The sequence below is a fragment of the Pholcus phalangioides genome, unplaced genomic scaffold, assembly GCF_987345545.1.
Source record: "Pholcus phalangioides strain wild (caught in Gottingen) unplaced genomic scaffold, Ppha-v1.0 ptg000018l_1, whole genome shotgun sequence".
NCBI classification, from domain to species: domain Eukaryota; kingdom Metazoa; phylum Arthropoda; class Arachnida; order Araneae; family Pholcidae; genus Pholcus; species Pholcus phalangioides.
Window position 1 is genome coordinate 286,179 of NW_028301611.1, and position 23,456 is coordinate 309,634.

Genomic DNA, 23,456 nt, shown 5'->3' on the forward strand with positions numbered 1-23,456 from the left:
CACTCACTTGATCATTCATATGGTCAGTCACTGAATCATTCACTTAGTCACTCACTCATGCAGCTACTCACTTGATCACTCATACTATCAGTCACTCGGTCACTCATACGATCACTCACTTGATCACTCACAGGGTCAATCACTCACTTATATGGTTACTCACCGTCTTACTCACCCAAAATCACCTGCTCACTCACCCACAATCACACCTGATCACTCACCCAACCATTCACTTTCTCACTTGGTCACTCACTCGGTCATTCATACGACCAGCGGGCAGGAAAAATGTACCGAGGACGAAACGCGTCGGGGGCGAAATTTCAAGATCCCTCGCCCATTATCGTCGAGGATCAGAGTTGCCATACTAACAATTTTCTCGACAAATTGAGTCGGTTTGAAAAAAGTTTGCTCGGAAATTTTTTGGCTTTGGTGGTGACGGTTTTCGCCAACAGTTTTTTTGGTGTTTTGGTTTTTTCTCTCTATTTTTCTTTGCTTGACAGAATTCATTCATTCATTCAAACCGAGCACAACTTCGGCATATCGTCACATGGGCAATTTACTACTAATGATTTGTGCTGGAAGTGTGAGCGTCTCCCGTGAATCCCCTGGATTCTCTGGAGTTCCTGGTACCCCGAAACCCCTGGGCAGGGACACGCGAAAACGATTATATACAAAGTATACAAAAACACATAGTACACAAAGCTGCATCACGGCATTTGGCTAGTCGTGACCCAGCGTTCAATATTCAGCCGCCTCGAGAGCAGTTGCCTAATTGGAGTGGGATTTTAGTTGCGAAGCCCAGCGACAGTTGCCTATATGGCGCAGCTCTTGCCCTCCCACGAATAAAGTTTCAAAGTATAGCCAGTGGACTTTGGGTGGTAGGCTGCCAAGTGCTCGGCCGATCCCTTGCTGCCTTGCCGTTATTGCTTGCCTGCTCTGTGGCCAGCCAATCGGTCGTTGGGTGGTGGGTTCCCAGGCAAGCCTATCTTGCTGAGTTGGGCCCTTGGTGCCTTTTCGTAGTTTTCGGCCGTCTGACATATCGGCCAACGGGTCTTTGGTCTCTGCGGGCACCTTCCTGGGCCCATACTCATGGTCCTCTTCTCCGTTTACGTTGAGGTCCCCCAGACGGGCAATGCACTCGCATATTTTTGCTCTGCTGAGCTCTGAGTTCATATGGCCTTGCTGGCTGGCCCTAACTGCCGGCAAATGGGTCTTTGGTGTCTGCGAGACCAGTTGTGTTTCTTTATGGTCTATTCCTCCGTCTAGGGCCCTTTAGTCGGCCCAAGTCTCGCCACAGAGAGCAACAGACCTACAAACAGTACACATGTAGTTTAATCGTAACACATCACTCATTACCCTTCTGAAATATAGATGACAGCACTAAAAAAAGAAAATCAAACACAACATTACATAATTATGAACTCAGACTGTTAGGTGCACACGCAGTTACACTTCCGGCACAACTCACTAGGTAGTAAATCGCCCATAGATGGTGATAGACCGGAGTTGTGCTCGGTTTGAAAGAAAATCTAGACTGACAGCTCAGTTTCAGGCTTGCCGTCTATCCCTTGAGCGTCCAGACTGTCCCTTCGAAGAAAAGCCATGGCAGCCCACAGAGACCACACAGTCCGACTCTTCTTCATGGTCCATTTCTCCATCTTCGTTGAGAACCCCTATGCTGGCCCTGCTCTCGCAGAATTCATCGTTTAAGCTTTTGATTCTGTTTCAGGGTTGGCAGCAGACTGCTATGCTTGCCAACCGGTCTCTGATGGGGGAGGGAATCTCTGATGGGGGGCTCCCCTTGCTGGAGAGCAAACAAATTTTCCTTTTTGTGCATTTTAGTCCTCACCAAACTCGAGGCCTCACGGGCATAGGCTAAATTTATTGGAAATATTGGAAGGGCCCAGAATTATTTGGGGAGGGGGGGGGACTGAAACCTGATATCTCCATGGGTTACTATGGTTAATGTTTGGGAGAGGTTTCGGGTCCATGGGCCGTGCCCGTGTGGGTCCCATGCATTTAGAAGGTACTGCCCACAACCAAGAGAACAGTGCTACTTTAACGCATGGGACTCAAAAATTAAATCTTGTCAAAATCTTCGATCGCAAGCATAAAAGCACGAATTTGTAGCCAGGTAAAGGGGATGGGGCTTACACACTTCGTTTATTTGAAAGGTCTCCTTCCCGCTTTTTTCTAGTTTTGCAAAGTGTCTTTGACGACATCTTCAAAACCAATGCTACGTAACACATCTGCTTCTACATTTAGTAGAGATGCAGCATCAAGCCTCTACATTGCTCTTGTAAATTTTGTTTCAGTGCTTAATATAATTCTAGCCTCAAAATTACAAAGTTACATTCCTGTAGCTTTTTTATTAAAATTTTACTTGATTCAGAATTTTTCTTAATTAAGGATTATAATAAACATTTTATTTGTTAGAAATGATCAAGCCAAGGAAATGCAAGTCGATGCTACTATCAATGCTTTTGAATTGACATAAAATTAACAGATATTGATTTAGAACATATAAAAATATTTTGTTTCGGTATTTTAATCAGTGGCGGATTAAAGTCGGTCGAGGCCCCGGGCACAGAAGAAAATATTGGGTCACTCAAATTAGAAAAAAGTGTGAAGTTTGGGTTTTTCGGAGCCCTTTAAAAGTCGGGGCCCCGGGCACGCGTCGTTAAATCCGCCTCTGATTTTCATTCTTTTTACAAAAACATTTTTAATTTATAACTCGTCATTTCGGAGGTACGAGTCCCCCTACCTGTGTAAGCCTCTGGAGCCTATGATACTGTTAAGAATGCCCTGGGCTTACTTTATGGGAAATTTGTGGCATCTCATTCCAAAAACCCATCATTAACGCGAACTATAGCTTGCAATATTATTAGTTTCTGTAGATTTGAGATTTGAATGTTGTTGCTGTGGAAATAGCATATACGTCTCATCTAGCGTCAGAGAGGAATTTCACTAGATAATTTCATTCGCAAAATAGGATCTTTGATGATTTCTTACCGAATGGTTGATACTGTGAAAAAAAATTGTACATTTATGAAAACAGGGCCGCAACTAGAAGCTTTGTCAGTCGGGGCAAGCACGCATTTCGTGGCACCTCATTATAAAGATGAAGGTTAGAGGGTAAAATGTGCCCCCCCCGTCTGGCCCAGGGCACCAGACCCGCCTGCTACCCCCTAGTTGCGGCCCTGAATGAAAAATATAATTTGATAACTTTTCGTGGTGCCTTTCTTCACCTGATGCCCTAAGCACGTGCTTATTTTGCTTAATGGTTAATCCGGCCCTGACGCTATAGCAGAGGTGTCGGTATATGATGCTATTCATTTATACTGTTCGAGCGAACCGCAACGGTCAATTTCGCTTGTTTTCTGTGACGTTTACCCAAGAAATTCCTAGAAAGAAGAGCTTACTACATTGAAATCAATTTTCTGCTCTCATATTACCCGTATACGGGCATTCCTCGTAATTTAGCCCTTCCCGACATTTTTATAAAAACATTCTATTTTGCAAGTCAAGCTTGTGATGTTATTGCTGTTCAAATCCTTCATCAGGGACTTTTCAGGACTAAACTTTCAGGCTCTACTGATAAAGCAAGGACTCGTCATTGAGAGAGCACCAAATCAATGAGAATCAATCGTCATCTTCCTCCACGGTGCAGCAAATGCAATCCTATAAGGCGCGTTCCACGCGATCTCACCTAAGTCCCACGAAATCGAACGATTTAGAGATCGTTTTACAACAAAGATCATTGCCATTTACTTAAGCGGCCCACCTGCATTTTTATAAATCAATTCAAGAGGCTCAATCCAAAAACTGTGCATTAACGCGAGTTCTTATTTCCAATATTATTAGTTTCTCTGCTTTTGTGTCACCCTCAAACCAGCAACAAGCAGACCCCCCCTCCCCGATCTCCCTTAGTTGCGGAACTGGTAAACCTTTTGATTAAAACTTTCAGCTGTACACAGTCAAATGCTCTTAAAATTTTTGGGATTTTCTACCAGATGGGGTTGATGCTAGGGGAAAAAATTGCACATTAAAAAAAAAAAAGTACTTATTGAACCTTTTTTGTGGTGCCCCTATTCTCCTGATGCCCTAGACACGTGCTTATTTTGCTCAATGTTGATCCAGTTCTGGGCCTATAGCCTAGGATCTTTAGCAGGTTCCCTCTATATTGTTAGTTCATATAGTGTGGAAAAAGCAAAAAGCGATAAGAATCGTCCCTGGCTCCTGTGATGAAGCCCTGTCTGCCCTCATCCTTGTGGGGAACCATGCCAACACCAGCTAAAGCAAACCAGTAAAGGGATTCATCGCAATGGTTGATCCAGTTCTGGGCCTATAGCCTAGGATTTTTAGCAGGTTCCCTCTATATTGTTAGTTAGTATAGTGTGGAAAGAGCAAAAAAGCGGTAAGAATCGTCCCTGGCCCCTGCGCTGAAGCCCTGTCAGGCCCCCACTTTTGTGGGGAACCATGCCAACACCAGCTGCAAACTAGTAAAGGGGTTTATCGCAATACACTTTGGTGTATCGCACAAAAAGTAGCCTTTGTGCTCATCAATTTTCAGGTTTTCGGAATCATTCCCCTTTTTTTTGTTTTTCATGTGTGGGAATGGTTTTTTCCCTCCTCTCTTAAACCTAGACACCTTTCTATATCTTTTCATTGCCATGAGTGTTTGTGCGCGTGTGATTTTTCCCACAAATTTTTACGCGCTCTGACCAACGCCCTCGAAATTCGCAGACAAATTCAAGTTGCCTCCAAGCTACCAAGTCACAAACACCTACTATATCATTAATATTTGTTCCTCTCCTTCGCCAACTTCGGAAAATAAGCAGTCCCACGGTTAGCATCGCTGGTCTTGTTATTGGTTTTGGACCGCGGCTCTGAACAAGGGTCAAGAACTCCTGATGTAGGCCCTTATTTACATCACCCCCCCCCCCCGGGTACCACTTCACCCCCACTTACGAGAACCACTAATTTAGACATATTGTTCGGGAAAGGGTTACGAGGAAGATAAGATAAATTTGTAGCACGGATATACATCATCCCGCCAGGTTGTACAATGCCGTGCTAAAGAGGGATTCCGAAACTGCCACCTTCAGCCAAAAAAAAAAAAAAAAAACCAACCAAGACCAAGAAAGAAAGGAGAGGGGAGCCTTAATAATTAACATTATAAATGACAGATCCATTTCATGTCTTCTATTTTTAGGATAGTAAGAGTCACTGAAGGGGGTTTTGTGTGTGTCTTTCGTTTGCCGAACACTGGGATTGTTGCCGTTTTTTCCCCCCCAAAATGTTATGGTAGCAACGCTAACGATTCCTTGGGCTTCTGCTCAACGTTTTCTTCTTCGTTTCTTGCCATTTCATTAATTCGTTGTTTCTCTTTGCAGTTGCAGTGTTTTTGTTGCAGCAGACCTCAAAAGGCCGCCCGCCCCACCGGCTTTGTTCATTAGTAACGGCATCAGCGCGAAACTAATTTATTGCAGCATTCACCATCCTCCCCACCCAAGATAATACGTTTGTTTTCGAACTGATGTCGCTAATCTTAATCCAAATTCTTTGTTTCCTGTACATGCTTGGAAAATGGCAAGACAAAGAGCCTTTCTGTTTCGTCGACGGGCTATTTCTAGGACGTTAACAATGACAAAATGCTGCAATTGCATCCAGGACCTGTCTCTGCTTTTGGGATCATAAAAGTGTCACATGGGATAGGCGGCGCGTCACCGTCGGAAATGTATCTCGTTTATGGTCTCATTTCATTTCATACCATTCACCGCCCGTGTTCTATCGACAATTGTCAATTTTTGCCATTGCCCCGGATGAGGAGCTGGGCGGTGCCAGGTGCTTTATTATGCATGTATAAATTACAATGTATTAAATGTACGACAATAAAAAACACAAAGATGTTACAAATTTAAAAAATTACAAAAAGCAAAAATTCACGTCTTTTTATGGCTGTGTAGCTGTAGTGAGCCCTTTATTGTTAACCGTGACCAGGCCAGGTCCTGGATCAAGTCTACGCTTCTCGGCTTGGTGACTCGGGGAGCCCTTCGTGTCGCTGTCGTCAGCCCAGGTGCTACGCCACATCTCCTTTCTCGGATTGGTGGCTCTAGTGAGACCTCTCCGTAGCCCTCTACTGTGGCCAGGCATCATGGAACCCTCGGAGAAAGTGACTTTTCTGAGCTTTTCCATCCAACATGGCTAGAAATGACTGTCTGCCAATTAACATGCTTACTCTTGAAAATTTTGAGGCCCCCCCCCCATCCTCCACTGTGGCCAGCCGTGTCAGGTTGGGCCAATGCGGTGAGGTGACACTGTTCTTAACCTTTTCGCAGCCGCGACCCAAAATCATCAAAAAGATTAGCACGGGACTGACTGTTTTTAGAAATTAATGAAACCAGTAATGTAATAACAGTGCATTTATAACAGGACTTGCAAATGGATTTGTGCGACTAATCTAAGAAACCCCCTACGAATCAAGTTTGGGTCATGATTCATAGCTGAAGAATCCCTGAGTGGTGCCAAACAAGGAGTCCCAGGATAGCAAAAAACAAACACTTGGGGTGAGATGACACATTCTCACCCCCAGCATAATCTCACCCCATTTTACGGTTTTGTTTTGTGCCATCCGGAAACTCCTGTTTGTTGCCATCGTTCACTAGGATGCTTGCGCACCATCTAAGTCACTCTTTTTTGACTTTTTGGTCATTCTCATGCTTGCGATTTCTCTAGGTCACTCTTTTGGGGGGGGGGGGTTATCTCTCGAAAGCTGAGAGGCTTACTAGAGAAGGAGGAGATCTTTTGAGGAATTATCACTGGGATTTGGAGGGAATGTTAGTTCAGGTGCCCAGAAACTAGGGAAAGGTTTTTCTCGTTTTTCACATTCCTAGTAAAGATGCCATTAAGAATATTTCATATTTTTATAAAGGGTGATTGATGACGTAAGCATCAGTAGATCCTCCCCGCACCCGTCATCAAAAAGCCAGCAAATCTCAAACCCCATCCCCCCCCCCCCCCCACCGATGATGACGTAATACAGTCGAATCCCGTTATAACGAATGCCAAGAGACCGGAGAAATCACTTGGTTATAACGAAATTTCGTTATAAAGGAATTCTAGATTTCAGCATTATTCCTATGTAAACTTACCTGGAAGGATTAGAAAAGTGTTCGCTAAAACGAGGATTTTTCGCTATAACGGTATTCGCAAAAACGGGATTCGACTGTACTAGGATGGCTCCATAGGTTAAGAACCCCTCTCTAACGGCCGTATTCACCAAACACAGTTTAAACTACAATCGTAGGTGAAAGGATTGAAGATCGAAACGGATTGGTTAAATTGAGGATTTTAACCAATCCTTGTTGATCGCTAATCTACGATTAACCTGGGATTGTAGTTTAAACTCTTTCGGTGAATACGGCCATATGTCACTCTTTCGAGCACTCACAATTTACACGGTACATCGATTTCAACTTATTGGTAACGTAGATTTATTTCATAACAGATGTCGAAAACGACTCCCCCCGATTGTTCATTGTCTTAAAAAAGAAATTTCACAACATAAATGGGGTACATAATGCGATGATTCATTATTGTTCAACACTCCAAAAAATGAAAAAAAAACCCACACAATACTTATTGCGCATGACTTAATCACGTGCTAGTATCACCAAATAACACGATTCCCGGAATTCCAAAAAGAATCACACATTTAATATTTCAAAATTATTATTTTTTTTTTGCAAGAAGCTATTTTCAATCAATATACTATTATTATTATTTCCAAATAAATAACGACAGGTTTCTTTTCGTGTGAATAATAATAAAGCGATGAAACATTACATAAGTGTGTTGTTGTTGTTACTCTTTTCTTCATTTCTTTCTCGGAGTTACTTGGTTGTGGATGTAAGAAGATCTCTCAAGAAGGTTCTGAACCTAAGGGGCATCACCCATGCTCATCTCTAGCCGGGAAAGAAGAACCCCGGTGTTCAGCGATGCGCTTGATGCACATGTGTGCGATTCTCCCCCCCCCCCTTTTTTTTTCACTCACACACTACACACTCTTCTTTAGCACTTTGGCTTGTGATAGTGATTCTTTTTCCCAGTGACTACTGTTGATGTCGGTGGTGGAGATACACGCAAAAAAAAAACAGTCACAGTATAAGAAAAGAGTGTAGTGTGGGAAACAGCCAAGTTAATTCCCGCTATAACACACTTTCTTATTTTTTTCTTATAAGTTTCTTTTGCTTCTTGAGGAGCTGGATGTTGGCTTCTTGTTCTTCTTTTTTTTGCTACCAAGAGATAGTCTCATCAGTGATCTTGAGTTCGGGGTTCCAGTTGCGTACCCTACCACCAACAGTTTCGCCGCCGCGTCGCATGTGGAAAAAGAGTTTTTTTTTCCCCCCTTGATTCTTGATGTTGTGTTTGTTGTTCACCACCATCTCATCATCCATCCAGTTTCATCTTGATGCTCCGAACGTGTGGATAGAACGACGTGAAGTGTTTAGATTTTAGATTGATTCCTTTTGAATCGAAGCCAGTGGAGGATTTTTGATTCTCGGTTTGGTGGCTTCGAGTATCGGGTTCTGTTTGGCTGTTGTACCTAGGAACTGTTTGACACGGGTAACGTACATTTTCTTTTGTTTTGTATTTTCTATGAAATCATTATTTTTTAAATGTGTATTTTGAAAGAAAATTTGGATTTTTTTAGTTTGAGATTCAGTATTTCAGGGTGTTTGACACTTTGACGTTTCATTTGGCGCCTGATAACCGGTTGGTTCACGCACCGGTTTGTAAACCCTTTATTCAAAGCGAGGCGACAAGAATCGGCTGAAATGCCTGCCCTAAAGCCGGGTCCAGTCCACACACACAGAACTCCGTATAATTCCGCAGCACAAAAACCGGTTTTGAGGTGTGGTGTCTAGTTAGCACAGCTCGGGTGATTTTAATGGTCGATTTTGCGTAGACATACTTAAAAAACGGGTTTTTGAGCTGCGGATTTCTACGGGTGTGGAATCGGCTTGTGACAATAGCTAATTAGCCTTTGTTTGAGTGGAATGATTCCTAGGAAAGAAAAATGATTGAAGACTTTTCATAATGGATTTTGTTTTGATATTATTTCATTTTCGAATTTCGAAAATCGGTGATTTCTCAAGAGCTTTTCACTGCCCATAACAATGCATTCGCGAAGGCTTCGAATTTCTCCAAACAAAGAATTTTTTGAAAGATTTTTCTTTTTGTTTTACATTGTCTGATTAACATGGAATGCCATTGCATGCGATTGAATATTTTAAAGAAAACTTTCTTTCTTTATTTATTTATTTCTGAAATTCGGTATTTTAGTGTTTCTGACACTTTGACGTTTCATTTGACGCCTGACAGCTGGAAGGTTAGTGATCTGTTTTGTCAACTGTGGGTTCAAGTTCAGTCGGGAAGAATCAGCGGACACCCCAAGTTTATTTTTAATTAGCCTTTGTTTGTATGGAATGATCTTTATTAGAGAGAGAACAGTAATTAAAGAAGTTTCTATTGAAGATTTTGTTTGGAATTTATTTTACTTTCGAATTTCCCGAAATCGGTGATTCCTCAATATATCAAATGTTGTCTGTAACAATGAATTCCTAACAATGAAAGTTTCAAATTTTTTCCGAAATCAGTGATTAACAATGAATTCCTAACAATGAACATTTCAAACTTTTTCCAAAATCGGTGGTTCCTCCAACAGATCAAATGTCTGTGACAATGAATTCCTAACAATGAAGGTTTCGAATGTTTTCCGAAATCGGCGATTTCTCATGAGGCTTTTGCTTTCAAATGCTGTCCGCAAGAATGAATTCCTTAAGGTGCAGCTGTATCCAAAATCGGTGATCGATTCCTCACGAGCTTTTTATGTTAAATTTTATCCGTAACAACCTTCTTGTAGGTTTTAAATTGCCGATATCCACAGTGCCGAAGTCACAAGCTCTTTGTTGTTCGTAGCAACGAATTCTTGAGTTTCCTGAATTGTCAGAAATCGGCAATTCCTCACTAGCAGATTGTTGTCAAAAGCTGTCAGTAATAAAGAATTCCCGAAAGCTCACTGAATTTTCCGAAACCTGTGATTCCTCACTAGCTTTCTTTGCTGTCAAATGTCGCCCGTAACAATGGGTTATTGAAAGTTTTGAATTTTCTGAAATCCGTGATCAATCACGGGTTTTTTCTGTCAAATACTGTCTTTTGTCAAAATTCCCAAAGATTCCGCATTTTCCGATATCAGTGACTTCTCATGTGGCTTTTGCAGTCAAATGCTGTCCGAAAAAAAAATAATTCTTGAAGGTTTCGAACGGTGTATCTAAATCGGTGATCTTTCAGGAGGTTTTTGCTGACAAATTTTTCCGCAACAATGAATTCTTTACTGTTTTGAATTGTATGTGACTGCCCGATGAAGTAAATTCTTGAATGTTTCTGATTGTCTGGTATCGGTGATTTCTTACTATATTTTAGCTGTCAGAAGCAAGAAATTTTTGAACATTTTCAAAATTTGTAGAATGCTTTAAATTAGAAATTGTGAGTTTGTTTCGTTTTCGCATCTATCCAAATCCAGAATTATCTAACTTTTTGTGTAACCCATCAATGCATCGTGGTGCCGATAAACTAACCATTCTATGATCTCTTATTTCACGTAACTTGACGTCAGAAAAAAATTCTAGTCTATAAAATTTGAATTAAAAACATTGTGATTTTAACCTTGATAATTTACCAAGTTTAGTTACTATTTTTTAAACATTGGTAATTTGTCTGTTGAATTCGAAATCATTAAATAAAAATTTGTGCATTCAAAGCTAACAGTTTGTTTGAAACCAAGACATCATGAAATCTTGCAAATTCCTCAAAATGTAATTTTTTTTAAATACGTTCGATTCTGCAAATATGGTGTCTGAAATCAGGAATTTCTTGGAATCATTTTGTTTTCGAAATGTCAGAAATGAAGAACTTTTCGGAATCATTTTTATTTGGAACCATATAAGAAATCAAAATTTCTAACCGATCGGTTTTTGTTTCTGAGAGAGATAGAGAACTGACTGAAATTTCAAATTTCTTGAAAAATCATTGTGCTATATCTTTTTGAACTATACGAAATCAAATCTTTTTGTGCATTACTTTGCTGTTGCAGATCTTTTACTTTCAAATCCTCTAAAACCAGAAATTTATTTTGAAACCCTTTTTTGTTTTCTCGAAATCTTTCAAATTCCTCGATATCTTTTTAGTTCAAACGTTCTGAAACTAAGAGTGTCTTGTTCTTAAAGTGTCTGGAAATAGAAATTTCTTGAAAAACTTTTTCCCTTTTAAATTGTCTGAAATCAAGAACTTATATTAGTTTTCATATCTTTTTCCGTACGAGAAAGTCCGTTTTATAAAAGAAATGTTATTTTAAAAGAGAAATTGTTTTGAAAGAATCTTTTCCCGCTTCTTCAATTTCTCTTTCATTCATATACAGTATTTAGTCCACTCAACGGGATCTTTCAAGATTTTCTTCCCGGTATATAGCATGTGTTTTTTGTGCCTTTTCAATCTTTCTCTATTCAATCGATATTTCATGATTGAAGACTTGAACGAGCTATTGATGATAGTTATCTACATTGCTCACGAGTTGAATGGTGGTGTCATTCCGGATGCAACTACGATCACCGATTTGGGAGTCCTCGTTGACGAGCGGCTTGGGTTTTACTGAACATTGTTCAGCAGTGGTTAAAAAAGAGTACGGAATGCTCGGCTTCACTCTCAAAAAGGTCTCTCCGCGTTGTCCCAAAGTGATCCTTCTACTTTTCTGGGGATTAGTTCGTTATGGACTGGAGTATGCCGTCAGGTTTTGGAGACCACATACCTACAGAGTGACATTGACTTGGTCGAGTGGGTGCAGAGAAGAGCCACGCGTACTATTGGTGGCACACGGGGCTTAAGCTATGAAGAGAGACTTGATTTTTTGAAAATGTTTACATTTGGAAGAGCACAGATGTCGGAAGGGGGAGGGAAAAGTATATGATCGAAGTGTTTAAAATTTTCAACGGGATGAAAAAAGTAGACCATGTAGTAATACATCGTCAATCAACTGCTTTTACAAGGGGACACCAGTATTGATTGGTAAGAGATAATTCTAGGTTGTTATGTCGCAGGGAAGTTTCCTCTAATAGGATTGCGAATAAATGGAATAGCTTACCTCTGGAAATCGTGAATTGTGACATAATTGACACGTTTAAAAAAGAAATACGATAAACATAATGGGAAAATCGAGAAGCTATCCATACTTAGATGACACAATCATAATTTTTTATGGACAGTATGTACAGGGCCGCAACTAGATGCTTGGTCACCCGGGGCAAGTGCGCATCTTCGCGCCCCTTGTAATGCTGAGGAAGTGGTTTGAGAATAAAATTTGTGCCCCCTCTGGTCCAGCGCCTGGGCACGAGACCCACCTGCCCCCCCCCCAGTTGCGGCCCTGAGCATGTATATTGATATTTTTTATAATTATTGGTTCTTTTATTGCTCTTATTGGGTCGCTGTATTTTTGATATAGTTTAGATATATATTCAGCATCCATATTTTTTTTATGGCAGTGGTTCTCAACGTTGACAAAAGCCCTCGCGGCTCGGTTTCATTCATTTTTGTGAGTGGAAGGCCCAGCCCAAACACAAGACCAACGGAAAATGAATGAGGAAAAGTGAAACCGGCTGATCATTCGCTGCCCGGTATGAATGTTGTTAGGGTCCGATACCGGACCACGGCCCGACGGTTGAGAAACACTGATTTATGGGCATCTTTTTTCAGCCACCTCGTTGGGCATTTTGCCTGTTGCGGCCTTTGCATTTGTATTTCCGTGTATATGTATAGTGCTTGGAACGAACATAAAGAAGTTACATTTAAATTTACCAAGTTATGAAATTTAATTGAAAAAAAATTGAAATAAAATTTGAAATGTATTTCTCGAAAAAAAGTAAAATCACGGAGAATCTTTTTTAAAATTGGGATACAAAATCCTCTCCGTTAAGAGTTTCTTATAATTTCTTCCGTTATAGAGTTAATAGTTTCTTCCTTAATAGTTTCTTCCGTTATAGAGTTCCTAATCACTGATTGTTGATTTTTAATCTGCTTGCTGATTGTTTATCACGAATTGGCAATTATAAAATAATGAAGTATTGAAGTAGCAGTTGATGATATGTCGTTATCGATATTTTAACGTGTATAAGGGACCCCTGATTTTTTTGGGCTTAAAATTTGGAAAAAATTGAAAATATATATCTATAATACTTACTATCCATGCATAACGAACCCCCCCCCCCCTATTTTTGAGACAAAATTTTTGACAAAGAAGGGGTTCCTTATACACTTTGAAATACGATACGTTCGAAGAGATTTTTCTATTACTGCATTATACAATCTAATCCCGTTTTAACGAATACCGTTATAGCGAAAATCTCGTTTTAACGAACACTTTTGTAATCCCCCCAGACAATTTTATACAGAAACAATGCGAAGACCTGGAATTCCTTTATGACGAAATTTCGCTATAACGAAGTGATTTCACCGGCCACTTGGAGTTCGTTATTACGGGATTCGACTGTATTATTATTATTATTGTTTTTTTTTTTACATCGTTCTGTTATAAATTTTTGACTTCTCTCCCACATTGTTGATCTTCTTTGAAAATCTAATTAATTTTTTTCTCCTAATTCCATCTCTTTCATCCCCATTTTACCAGCTGAAGCTCAAATTTTAATGATTGTGAAGAAAACGTGTTGACGAACCCTGACGATATATATATACGAGTGTGTCTCGGGTTATGCTTGCTTTAGAACACACCAGTGGTCCCTAAATACTTTTAGTAATGGATCCCCCCCCACCGGAAATCTTGGTGCCTCCCAATCTATAGCAGCAGAAACTACAGCCATTTATCAGCGAGAATGTTCTCGAACAATCGATGTCATTCCATCCAGTGCCAGCAAATGTTATGTGAGATTGCAATGTCTGAACTAAAATAAGGCTTCATACCCCTATCGAGATATGCATATGCGTACGCAGAATTTTCTCGAAGGGGGGTTTTTACTTTTTTGCCTGCAAAATAACACTATAATCTTGGCTCAATGTGGAAGCCCCCCTTTACGCCAATGGAGATATGTCACCCACAAGTACAATTTTGTGTCGAATCATAACAGTATTATTACTACTGCAGTCTACCAGTGCTGCAGCGATGCTTTTACGTGTTAATTTAGATAAAACTTTTATTTTTATAATTATACAATCGGGCCGTGGACCAATGGGGGTCCAGACATCCCGCAGTTGGAAACCTCTGTGTTAGAGAGTACTACCATCTTTTTCAAACTGGAAGAGCGGCACTACTGAATCATGAGAGGGGGGGGGGGTAAAATTATTATCACTGAGATACAGGATTTTTCACAACAAAAATATGCAGTCGGCTCCGCTTAAAAGGACAACGTATACCTCGTTTAAAAGTATAGAATCTTTTGGCACCAAAATTTCTCCCATAGAGACAATGTTAACCACTTTACGATCAAGAACGTAATATTGCGTCCAAACACCAGTGGAATAAATTCAAAAAAGTTCTCTCCGTTTTCTTTCCTCTCTCCTCATCGCCGCGAAGCTTTGTTGCAACCCTACGGGAAAAAAAAGTAGTTATTTTTTCCTCCGTGATGTGTATCCTTCTACTATATACATCTAAGAGCCAAAGAGAACAGGTAGGTGAGGGTGAAAAGAGAAATCTGCTTCGTACCTACTCTATTATCTGTAAGTATTACAGGTGAGAGATAAGAGTATAATAGATATCTTTCTTCTGTTATTCTTATGTATTATACTGTTTCCCTTTCGATAGTTCCTTTCGTACTTTTCTACCTTTTCTTTCCTTCCTTTTTTCTAACATGCAGTTGGGTTAGGGCAAGGTTACCATATTTATCGCCGATTCGTCAAATAGAGATCATCCGAATGTTTTGTCAATCTCTCGTAAGCGAAGCGGTTAAAGTTCCCAGCTGAAAACGATAATTTCATGACTTTTACCCGCTTAATCGAATATCACGCTTCACACGGGAACTGTTAATACACATCAACCGCTATACACATAATGTTTTTATTGAATGAAACACATTTGGAATTAATGGAAAATATTTTACCAAGTTGAGATAAATACATCTGACAGTGAGTACTGGCCTCCGAATATTCAGTTTGTCTTCAATAGGTACATTTGATTATTTTATTTCTGTTCTATGTTGAACCGATAGAGGGCACTCACTTTCTTAATGAAAAGTGATAATTTTATGTATTGCGATCCAAATTTTTATTTTCTTCTTTGATGTCTGATTTATTCGAGAAGCTTTATTAATATTGATCCTTCATCAGTTTTCAATATACAAATTATACTAATGTCGTAAAGTGGCAATTCAATTATTCCCCTCGTAATCGGATAAATTGTGTGCAGGAATCGTTGATATCCGGTTAAGCGGGGTCCGACTGTATTACTATTTAAGCTGAACACTTTTCCCTACAATGGCATCTTCTATTTTTTTGTTTAGAATCGTCCATTTTTTTAAATGTCTAAAGACATGAATTGTTTATCATTAATAATCATTAATGACCAATCTAATAATGTGAATATTTTACGTGTTTCAGATTCAAAGTGAGAGAAGGGGAAAATTAAATCTGGCCAAGAATACTTGACACCGATCCCGAATGTTAGTGAAACGATGGTTATCGAAATGCATTCCAGCCAATATGAGCCACACGACTCTCACGATCTCCACGAAGCTCAGGAAGCATTCAGGATGGACGATCGAGCGGATCCCGATCCATTGACGCAAATCTCGCCCTCTCACTCACACTCCGAAGAACCTCGGGCCAGTGCCGAAAGCGGCTTCCAGCGCCAAAACGGACTGATCCTCGACAACAGTCTTCCAGATCTATCTGCAACGCCGGATTTTTCAGACGAAGCTCGGAATCACAAGTACCATGTTGTGGACCACCGTGATTCACCTGAAATCAGTGCGTCTCGATTCCAAGAAGTCTCTGTGGCTCAACCGCACCACGGAGGCAGAAACTGTGAAAATTTCCACGATGATCCACGGTGCCAACCCGGGCACCCGCGGCAAAATGCATTCCTTCAGCAGACACCTAACTTCCAGCCTTCTGATTGGTTCAGAAAAGGCAGTTCTTCAGAAAAGCTACAGAACTTAACGCTCAACGATGGTCGAAATAGATCTGGTACACCAGAACGTTCTGAATCGAAAACTTACAAAACACCCCGGATTATGAACATGCAATTTCCAAGAATGTTTGAGGTACCTTCGTATTTCAGTGATCCCAGTAGAGACGGTGGTGGTGGTGGTGGTCCTAGGTGCGTAGGAGATACAGATATTCCAAGATCAAGTGTTCCTCAATTCTCTGGTGCGAGAAAACTATCTGAAGACGATTATTTCGGTGATGGTAGTTGCCTCCTGCACCATGTCGCTAGCATAACGAACCCGTTCACGACGTACTCGGTGAGAGCGAACTACAGGTCGTTCGACTTGAAGTGCACGTGCAATTTAGTACGGAGATTTTCCGACAAAGTGAGGGTCGGAGCAACAGCAATTCCACCCGTGGGAGTGAGGAACGAAGCTGGCAATTCTAAGAAATGCAGGAAACAACGCCAGTCGAGGTCAGGACATCAAAGGAATACTCTTCGAACAGACACATCTACTGACCATACGATTACTGGGAATGATTCCCCAGAGCGAGAGGTACCGATTTCCCCGACGAGAACAATGGCCAAAGGATTGAGAAAGCCGTCCCAAACCATCCACGAAACCTACGAGGGATCCGTCTCCCCGTCGAGTCCGCCGTCATCGTCCGCTGCGCGCTGCGTCATGACGGCAGACTCTTCCGAGGATCTTGGTTTCATCGACGAAGGCGATCCTTCGAGCTCGTCGCCGACCCCGCCACACGGCACGACGGGCCGCTGTTTCTCGGAAGAATGCCACGTCCTCGAACCGTGCGGTTCGGAGCCGAGGCGATGCCTGCTGTGGGCCTGCAAGGCCTGCAAGAAAAGCGCTCCCACCGTGGACAGACGGAAAGCCGCGACCCTGCGCGAGAGACGACGGCTGAGGAGAGTCAACGAGGCTTACGAAATCCTCAAGCGAAGGACTTGCGTCAATCCGAGCCGTAAGATGTCGAAAGTCGAAATACTGAGGAACGCCATCGAGTACATCGAGAAGCTCGAGGACTTACTCAGGGGCTCCTACTGTCCCGTTGGCCGGGGCAGAACGGCACCCGAACTCGACGGAAGTGAGGTGAGATTTCAATCGATATTTTTAGCCGTATTTTATACAGTAGAAATACACAGGGCCGCAGCCAGAAATTTCTATCGGAGTAGAGGGGGAGGGATTCAATATTTTGGGAAAATGGAGAAAAACTGACAAGTATTTCGTGATTCTGACAAACTGACGTGATTTCCTAACATTTCAAGAAAAGGACCCTTCCCCAGGACCCGACTGTGGCTATATCCTTGGGAACCAGCAAACTCGAACCAATTAGAACCGGCACCTGTTCGGCTTAGCGAAAAATTCGGATTACAGGGTTTATTTTCATTAAAAACGTGAAAGTATTTTTTTAACGCATAATAACAACCCGACGGGTTTTGGCGGAATTCATGCTGTGCTCGATGCCGTTCATGATACCCGCTCTGTCCCCATGGCCGAAATTGTGTGTTAACTTTTTACGTCCCGTGTGGTCTCACATTTTCCCACGATGCACTATGGTGACCCTGCCATCATGAGCGTGTAACGGTCAAGCAGGTAATCCTCGAGGCAGGGACGCCGGAAGTCAAATGTTTGGTATTGCTCGAATAATGAACATAATGTTCACTTGGATATGTATGAAGACCATACGGCGCACATTCAACAAAAATGTCCCGTTTCTAGTGAATCCCCTATCTCCCGAACTGAGGGGGAGGGGATGAGCTATATTTGAATGATGATTGGTGTTGCTGAGCAATACCACTCAAATGATTGGCATTGCTTTAGCAACATGAGCATATATGTTCCGGCGTCCCTGCCTCGAGGCTGCTTCGTCATTTCACTGTCCACACAAGATGCTACAGGAGAGGTGCTTGGTGAAAAAATCCAAGTCCTCGGGATTTCTCAGTCCCACATATGTTGTAGCGATGTTTCTATGGAATAGTCAATACGTCATCATTAAAGAAATTTCTGGTATCTTTAACAAAAAAAAAATCGCCATCTATTGGACATTTTTTCCATACGAATACTTAATCGGGATTCGGTGATATCGTATACATTTTTCATGCTGTTTCAAATTTCAATTTTGTTGACGTAAAATTATAAATACAAAATTTTGATAAATAACAAATTTATTCTTTACGTTGCCAATCTATTTTGCTTGCTGGATATCGCGGTGATTGCGAACGTGGGGCCCTCGCGCCACAAGGGAGAACGAGTTTTTCTATTTAGGTTTGGATAAAAGAACTTTTCAGAACTCCCCGGATTTTTATATCAGTTCAATTCTTTTGAATAATTTCTTGATGACACGCACACGCACCTCCCTCTTTTATTTCTCTTTCAGTGTTTTCTTTTCTTTGGAAGGGGTTCTAAACGTTTTGTGTCTTACGGACAATTTGTGCCAATGAGGTGAAGTCCGCGGGCCCCCGTCTCAATAAAATGAAGGAAAATGAAGACCACAGGCAACAATTTCGAAAAATATACTGTATATAGCAATGAGTTAATTAAGCGCATCCATACTTTCGGGTTGTTGTGCTGTATTCGTGGCTTTTTATCAGCAGACGTTTCGTCCACTATTGCAGTGGACATCATAGGTGCCGGTAAGCCGAAACAACCTCTTCGGAAGACCTGTGATGATCTACTACTACACCAACTCCGGTCATATATCGCCAAACAGAAATTTCCAACAAGAGGAGTTGGGAAGGAAATGAAGGCTCCCATCCATCGGTAGTCGCCCAGGCTCGGTAGGTAAAGAACGTGCTTCTAACGTTCTATGTCCGGATTTGAACCCACGGACCTTGATGGTAACCTTCATAGTGGAAGACGAGCATCTTACCACGGAGTCACTAGGGCGCTTATCCCGTGATCTACTGGCGCTTTGGCTAAAGGTATCTGTATCGTCATTGTGATGTGGAAAAATCGATGGCAGTCGACGGTCTTCCGAAGACGTCGTTTCGTCTCCTTGCTTGCGGTCACCTGCAACAATGATGATGTCCACCGCAGTAGTGCACGAGACGACTGCTGACAAAAAGCCTCGAACACGGAATGACAGTCCGAAAAGCATGGATGCTCTTATAAACTCTGGCCATAAAAGCCTACCCACTCTACTTAATGAGTTAATTGTTTTCTCATCCAAGCTCACAGACAGCACCCTCTGAAGTCTCTCCAAGGACCCTGGTTAAGAACCACAGCTTTCAATTAAGTAAATGAGTTTTTTGACCCTCAACGTGAATATCAGTTTACTTTTGAATAACAAGAATTGCCAGTGAAACGGGGAAAGAGAGGAAAGACCCGTGATTCGGGGAAGGAAAATCCCAGGATGCAAAATTTTAAAGGATGCAAAGCAAAAAAAAAATTTTTTTTGTTTAAAACACCGAAAACTCCCTCTTTCTTTGTGAAAGAACTATGAAGTTTCTCGAGGAGGAAGGGGTACCCCACCTGATCCAAAGCCCCAGTTACGGGGGCGAGAGGGGGATATCAGGATTTCAGAGATGCCTCGGTGGGGCATGGCTTAAAAAATGTTGGGAACTACTGCCGTAAATACTGAACATAGATAGCACATGTGCTAGACTGTGTTTTCAATATTACTGTATTTAAGGTATCCGACTACCTTTCTCGTCACTTTTCTTTAAAATGGTTCTGGAGTGAACTTTAAATACATTTTTTGATAGAAAGTGTCTCGAAATGGTGAAAACAGTGACAAATTTTGGTCTATCTATTATATTTTCTATGTCATTTTTATGTCAAATTTTAGGCAAAATTCATGTGATATTCAAAACACGATTGCAAAAAATTTTATTAATGAAATGCTTTGTGATTTTCACAGCGCATTTAGCTAGAAATGTTGCAGGTTAAGAACCAAAATTTAAAGGATTGAACGATATGTTCATAAGTTACACCAAAATATGTTTAAGTACGTGTGAACTTTTTTGAAATTTCATCCTACATTTTGTCTATAAAACACTATAGTTCAAAAAATATATGTCATAGACCTTAGATTTTGGTTCATAACCTCAACAATGTATAGCAAAATATCACATTAAAATTTCGTAAGGATTGCAATACACCAATTTTTACAAATCATGTCACAAAGTCAAGTAAAATGTCAAAAAAATAGCATTCTTCGTCTTTATTCGCGTATTACTTGTATGTAAAAACGCAACACTAAAGTGAACGTAACTTTGTTTCTAAACATCATATAAACGAAACAAGGCCCGTTTTGGAATCATAATAAATAGGGCTTTTATAAAAACTAAAAAAATGAAAATCCATATTTTCTTCCAAAATGACGTTTTCAACGTAGTCGGATACCTTAAAAGCATTTGTGATATATCATCCCCATAGGGGATATAAATACGATAGACCGATACGATAAGTGATGCTGCAACCGCAATATATATCGACAGGGATTCTGGTTAAAAAAAACCTGCATTTCAGTTTTTTTAACCGATACGTAACGTCACCGACTTGCAGAATCGAAAATCAGTGTGCACTATGGTCGTAGCCTTAGAGAGGACGACAGTTCCGGACCTAATTCCTAATTCGGCGTCGAACCAGAGCAATCATAGTGAGTTCAAGGAGCAGAATAATATTCGGGGGTCATTTTTCAATGAAAGAAATAATCCTAGAATTAACCAAGAAAATTCAGAATTAATGAAAATGTAATTACACACACACACAAAGGGGAAGTTAAATAATTTGGTCCCCCCCCCCCCACCTTCGATTTGAGCCTCTTTTGTCAAGGCCACAATAATGGCCACACCCTGGCAAACATCCAAGTTTATTTTATTTTTATGCTTCAATTCTATTAAGTATGGATTAGTTAAGGGTGAATTTGGCACCTCTGGGGGAGGCATCAAACACCCCTGATTTACTCTTGTTGTGACTTCGGGGTGGGAGGGGGGAGGGCGTGTTCCCCGCTGAAAAGAATACTTCTTTTGAGGGTCCTAGTTTTCCTTTGGTGACTTAAAATAAATTCCATTAGATGGGGCTGGCATATCGTCAGATCACCATTTAATTTCATCTTTTTGAACCATAATACAGCGACACCACAGAATTACATCGGTAGTTAATACTGAGACTGACGACGTAAGTCAAAATAGATGTTTCCCATGGCAATGCCCCCCCCCCCCTTCACAGTGGATTTTTAACCTATGGCTCGCGACATAAACTTGGGTCGAAGGGGCTTCCGAGATGGGGACCCCTTACAAATTCGCTTAGAATCGGGTCATAAATCCATTTTTTTTTCACCATTGGTTTAAGCGGAGTCTACTACCAAACCATGCATGCACCTCGTCCATATTCCTCTATGAAATTTCTAACGGATGAGCACGTGTTGGAATGTGTTGCGAAAGTAACGTGAAGTTTGTTTCTTAGGAATGCTTGTTATGAACAAGCCTTAGGAATAAGGCAACACTACATGTTCAAGTGGTGCTGCCATCTGGCTTACGAATCCAGAGGCAGACAACTAGGCAGGTTATTTTGCTTGTAGTGTCTTGTGAATGTTTTAAAATGTTTGTAGGCCTGATTGCTCTCTTTTGGAGAGCGGCTCGTATTCGTGGCTTGAAGGTGACAACTACAGACAACCAAATTCAGCCAACCACCAATAGTGTTCCAACATGAGACTTTGCATTGCGAGTCAATCACGATGCCCTCACGACCGCATAGTAGCTGCGGGGGGGGGGGGGGGGGCTAGCCTTAACGATTTCGGTGGCCTGGGCTTGGACACAGACGTTTTTAGGGCCATCTTAAGCACGATTTTGAATGCAGTATTTTTGGCCTGAGATGTTGGCTTCCAAAATGGCATGACATTACTACACAATGCTAAAAATTATCAATATAAAAAATACAAACACATTAAGGGCCATTCAAGTATTACGTAAGCAGATTTTTAGCCATTTTTGACCCCCCCCTTTCCAGCAAAAGTCAGCAAAACACTGACCCCCCCCCCTTGTCAGCAGCTTAGAATATTTCATATCTTGAAAAAGGGTGGTTGATGACGTAAGAAACCTTCAAAACCCCCCCCCCCTCCCCCTTGTAATCAAAAGTCAGCAAATCCGGAACCCCCTCCGCCCCTCGATGCTGACGTAATACTTGAATGACCCCCTAAGCAAACGTTGATGAAAATTCAAACACGAAGAAAATTTGAAATTATAACGGGAAAAACAACACGATTCCAGGACTAATAATTGAAAAAATTAACGAAACGTAATATTTCCAGAATTATTTAAAATTCAGAATTCATGTGGGAAAAAAAAAATCCAGAAATTGTGAAAGTTTTCAATAATTTGGGATCCACTGTTTGTTCGGGAACCTTCGTGTCCTTGATTCTATCTCAATATTTCTACATTTGATGCCCCTAATCAGGCTCGAGCTTACCTGCCGCCCGGGTGCGAAGCCTCATCAGCTGCCCCTAAAGGTCACCCAGCGGGAGGTTGATAAAGCTCCAGTCTAGGGGACCTCGATATGAACCTGATGTTTTTTTCTAGACGAAAGTCGCACACCATCGTCTAGCGGCGTGCAAAATGTCGTGACCATACGTCCCGCTTTCAGAGCAGATTTTTTCTCCTTTCTCGTCCAGGAATTATTTTACTGTTTTTAATAATGCCAGATAACAATCCTCAAAACAGCATTTATTGCTCACCACCACCACTTACACTCATCCTTCGAAGACGATGTATAACGAAGTTTATTTTTTTAGGAAATTCATTTCAAAAGTGTTTCTGGTGCTTCAGGGTGGCAAGTGAGGAAACCGAATTTTTCCGTTCCCTTCATCTAACCGTTCTGGAAAAAACACTAGGCGAGAGACAGGGCTGTCTCAAGGGCATCATGGGGCCCCGGGCCAAGTGATTTTTCTGAGGCCCTGCCTGCCCAATTTTGGACCTGCCTGCTTCTCTTGAGGGACTCGGGTCGTGCCCGGGTGGGTCCATGTCTTAAGACGGCACTGGTGAGGGAACCAAGATGCACTTTGTTCCTTGTGATAAAGTACAGGGACGACTCTTGGGCCATGTGACCCATTGCAGCCGCACAGGGTTCCTCTCAAGAGGGATGCTAAATCCGAGGTGAATGGGTGAAAAGTTTCATTGTCTTGAAAACAATTTTCTATGATTTTTTTGGGCCGCTCTGTTGGGGCCCCAAATCCAAGATGAGAGAACAAAAAACATTTTTTTCTTAGGAATTGTCGGGATAAGTTGTGAG

The 23,456-nt window shown here is 41.4% G+C and overlaps 1 protein-coding gene across 2 annotated transcripts in view; it reads left to right on the forward strand.

Annotated features, from left to right (window-relative positions):
* The first annotated feature begins 8,046 nt into the window (after nucleotides 1–8,046).
* The window catches only part of LOC149071484 (uncharacterized), a 33,998-nt gene continuing 18,588 nt past the window's right edge, over nucleotides 8,047–23,456 (forward strand). For both annotated transcript variants that reach the window (XM_089247854.1, XM_089247855.1), the window contains exons 1-2: nucleotides 8,047–8,628; nucleotides 15,661–17,315. In XM_089247854.1, the coding sequence (XP_089103980.1) occupies nucleotides 15,735–17,315 (1,581 nt within the window). In that variant the 5' untranslated portion in view covers nucleotides 8,047–8,628; nucleotides 15,661–15,734. The remainder of the gene's footprint in view (nucleotides 8,629–15,660; nucleotides 17,316–23,456) is intronic.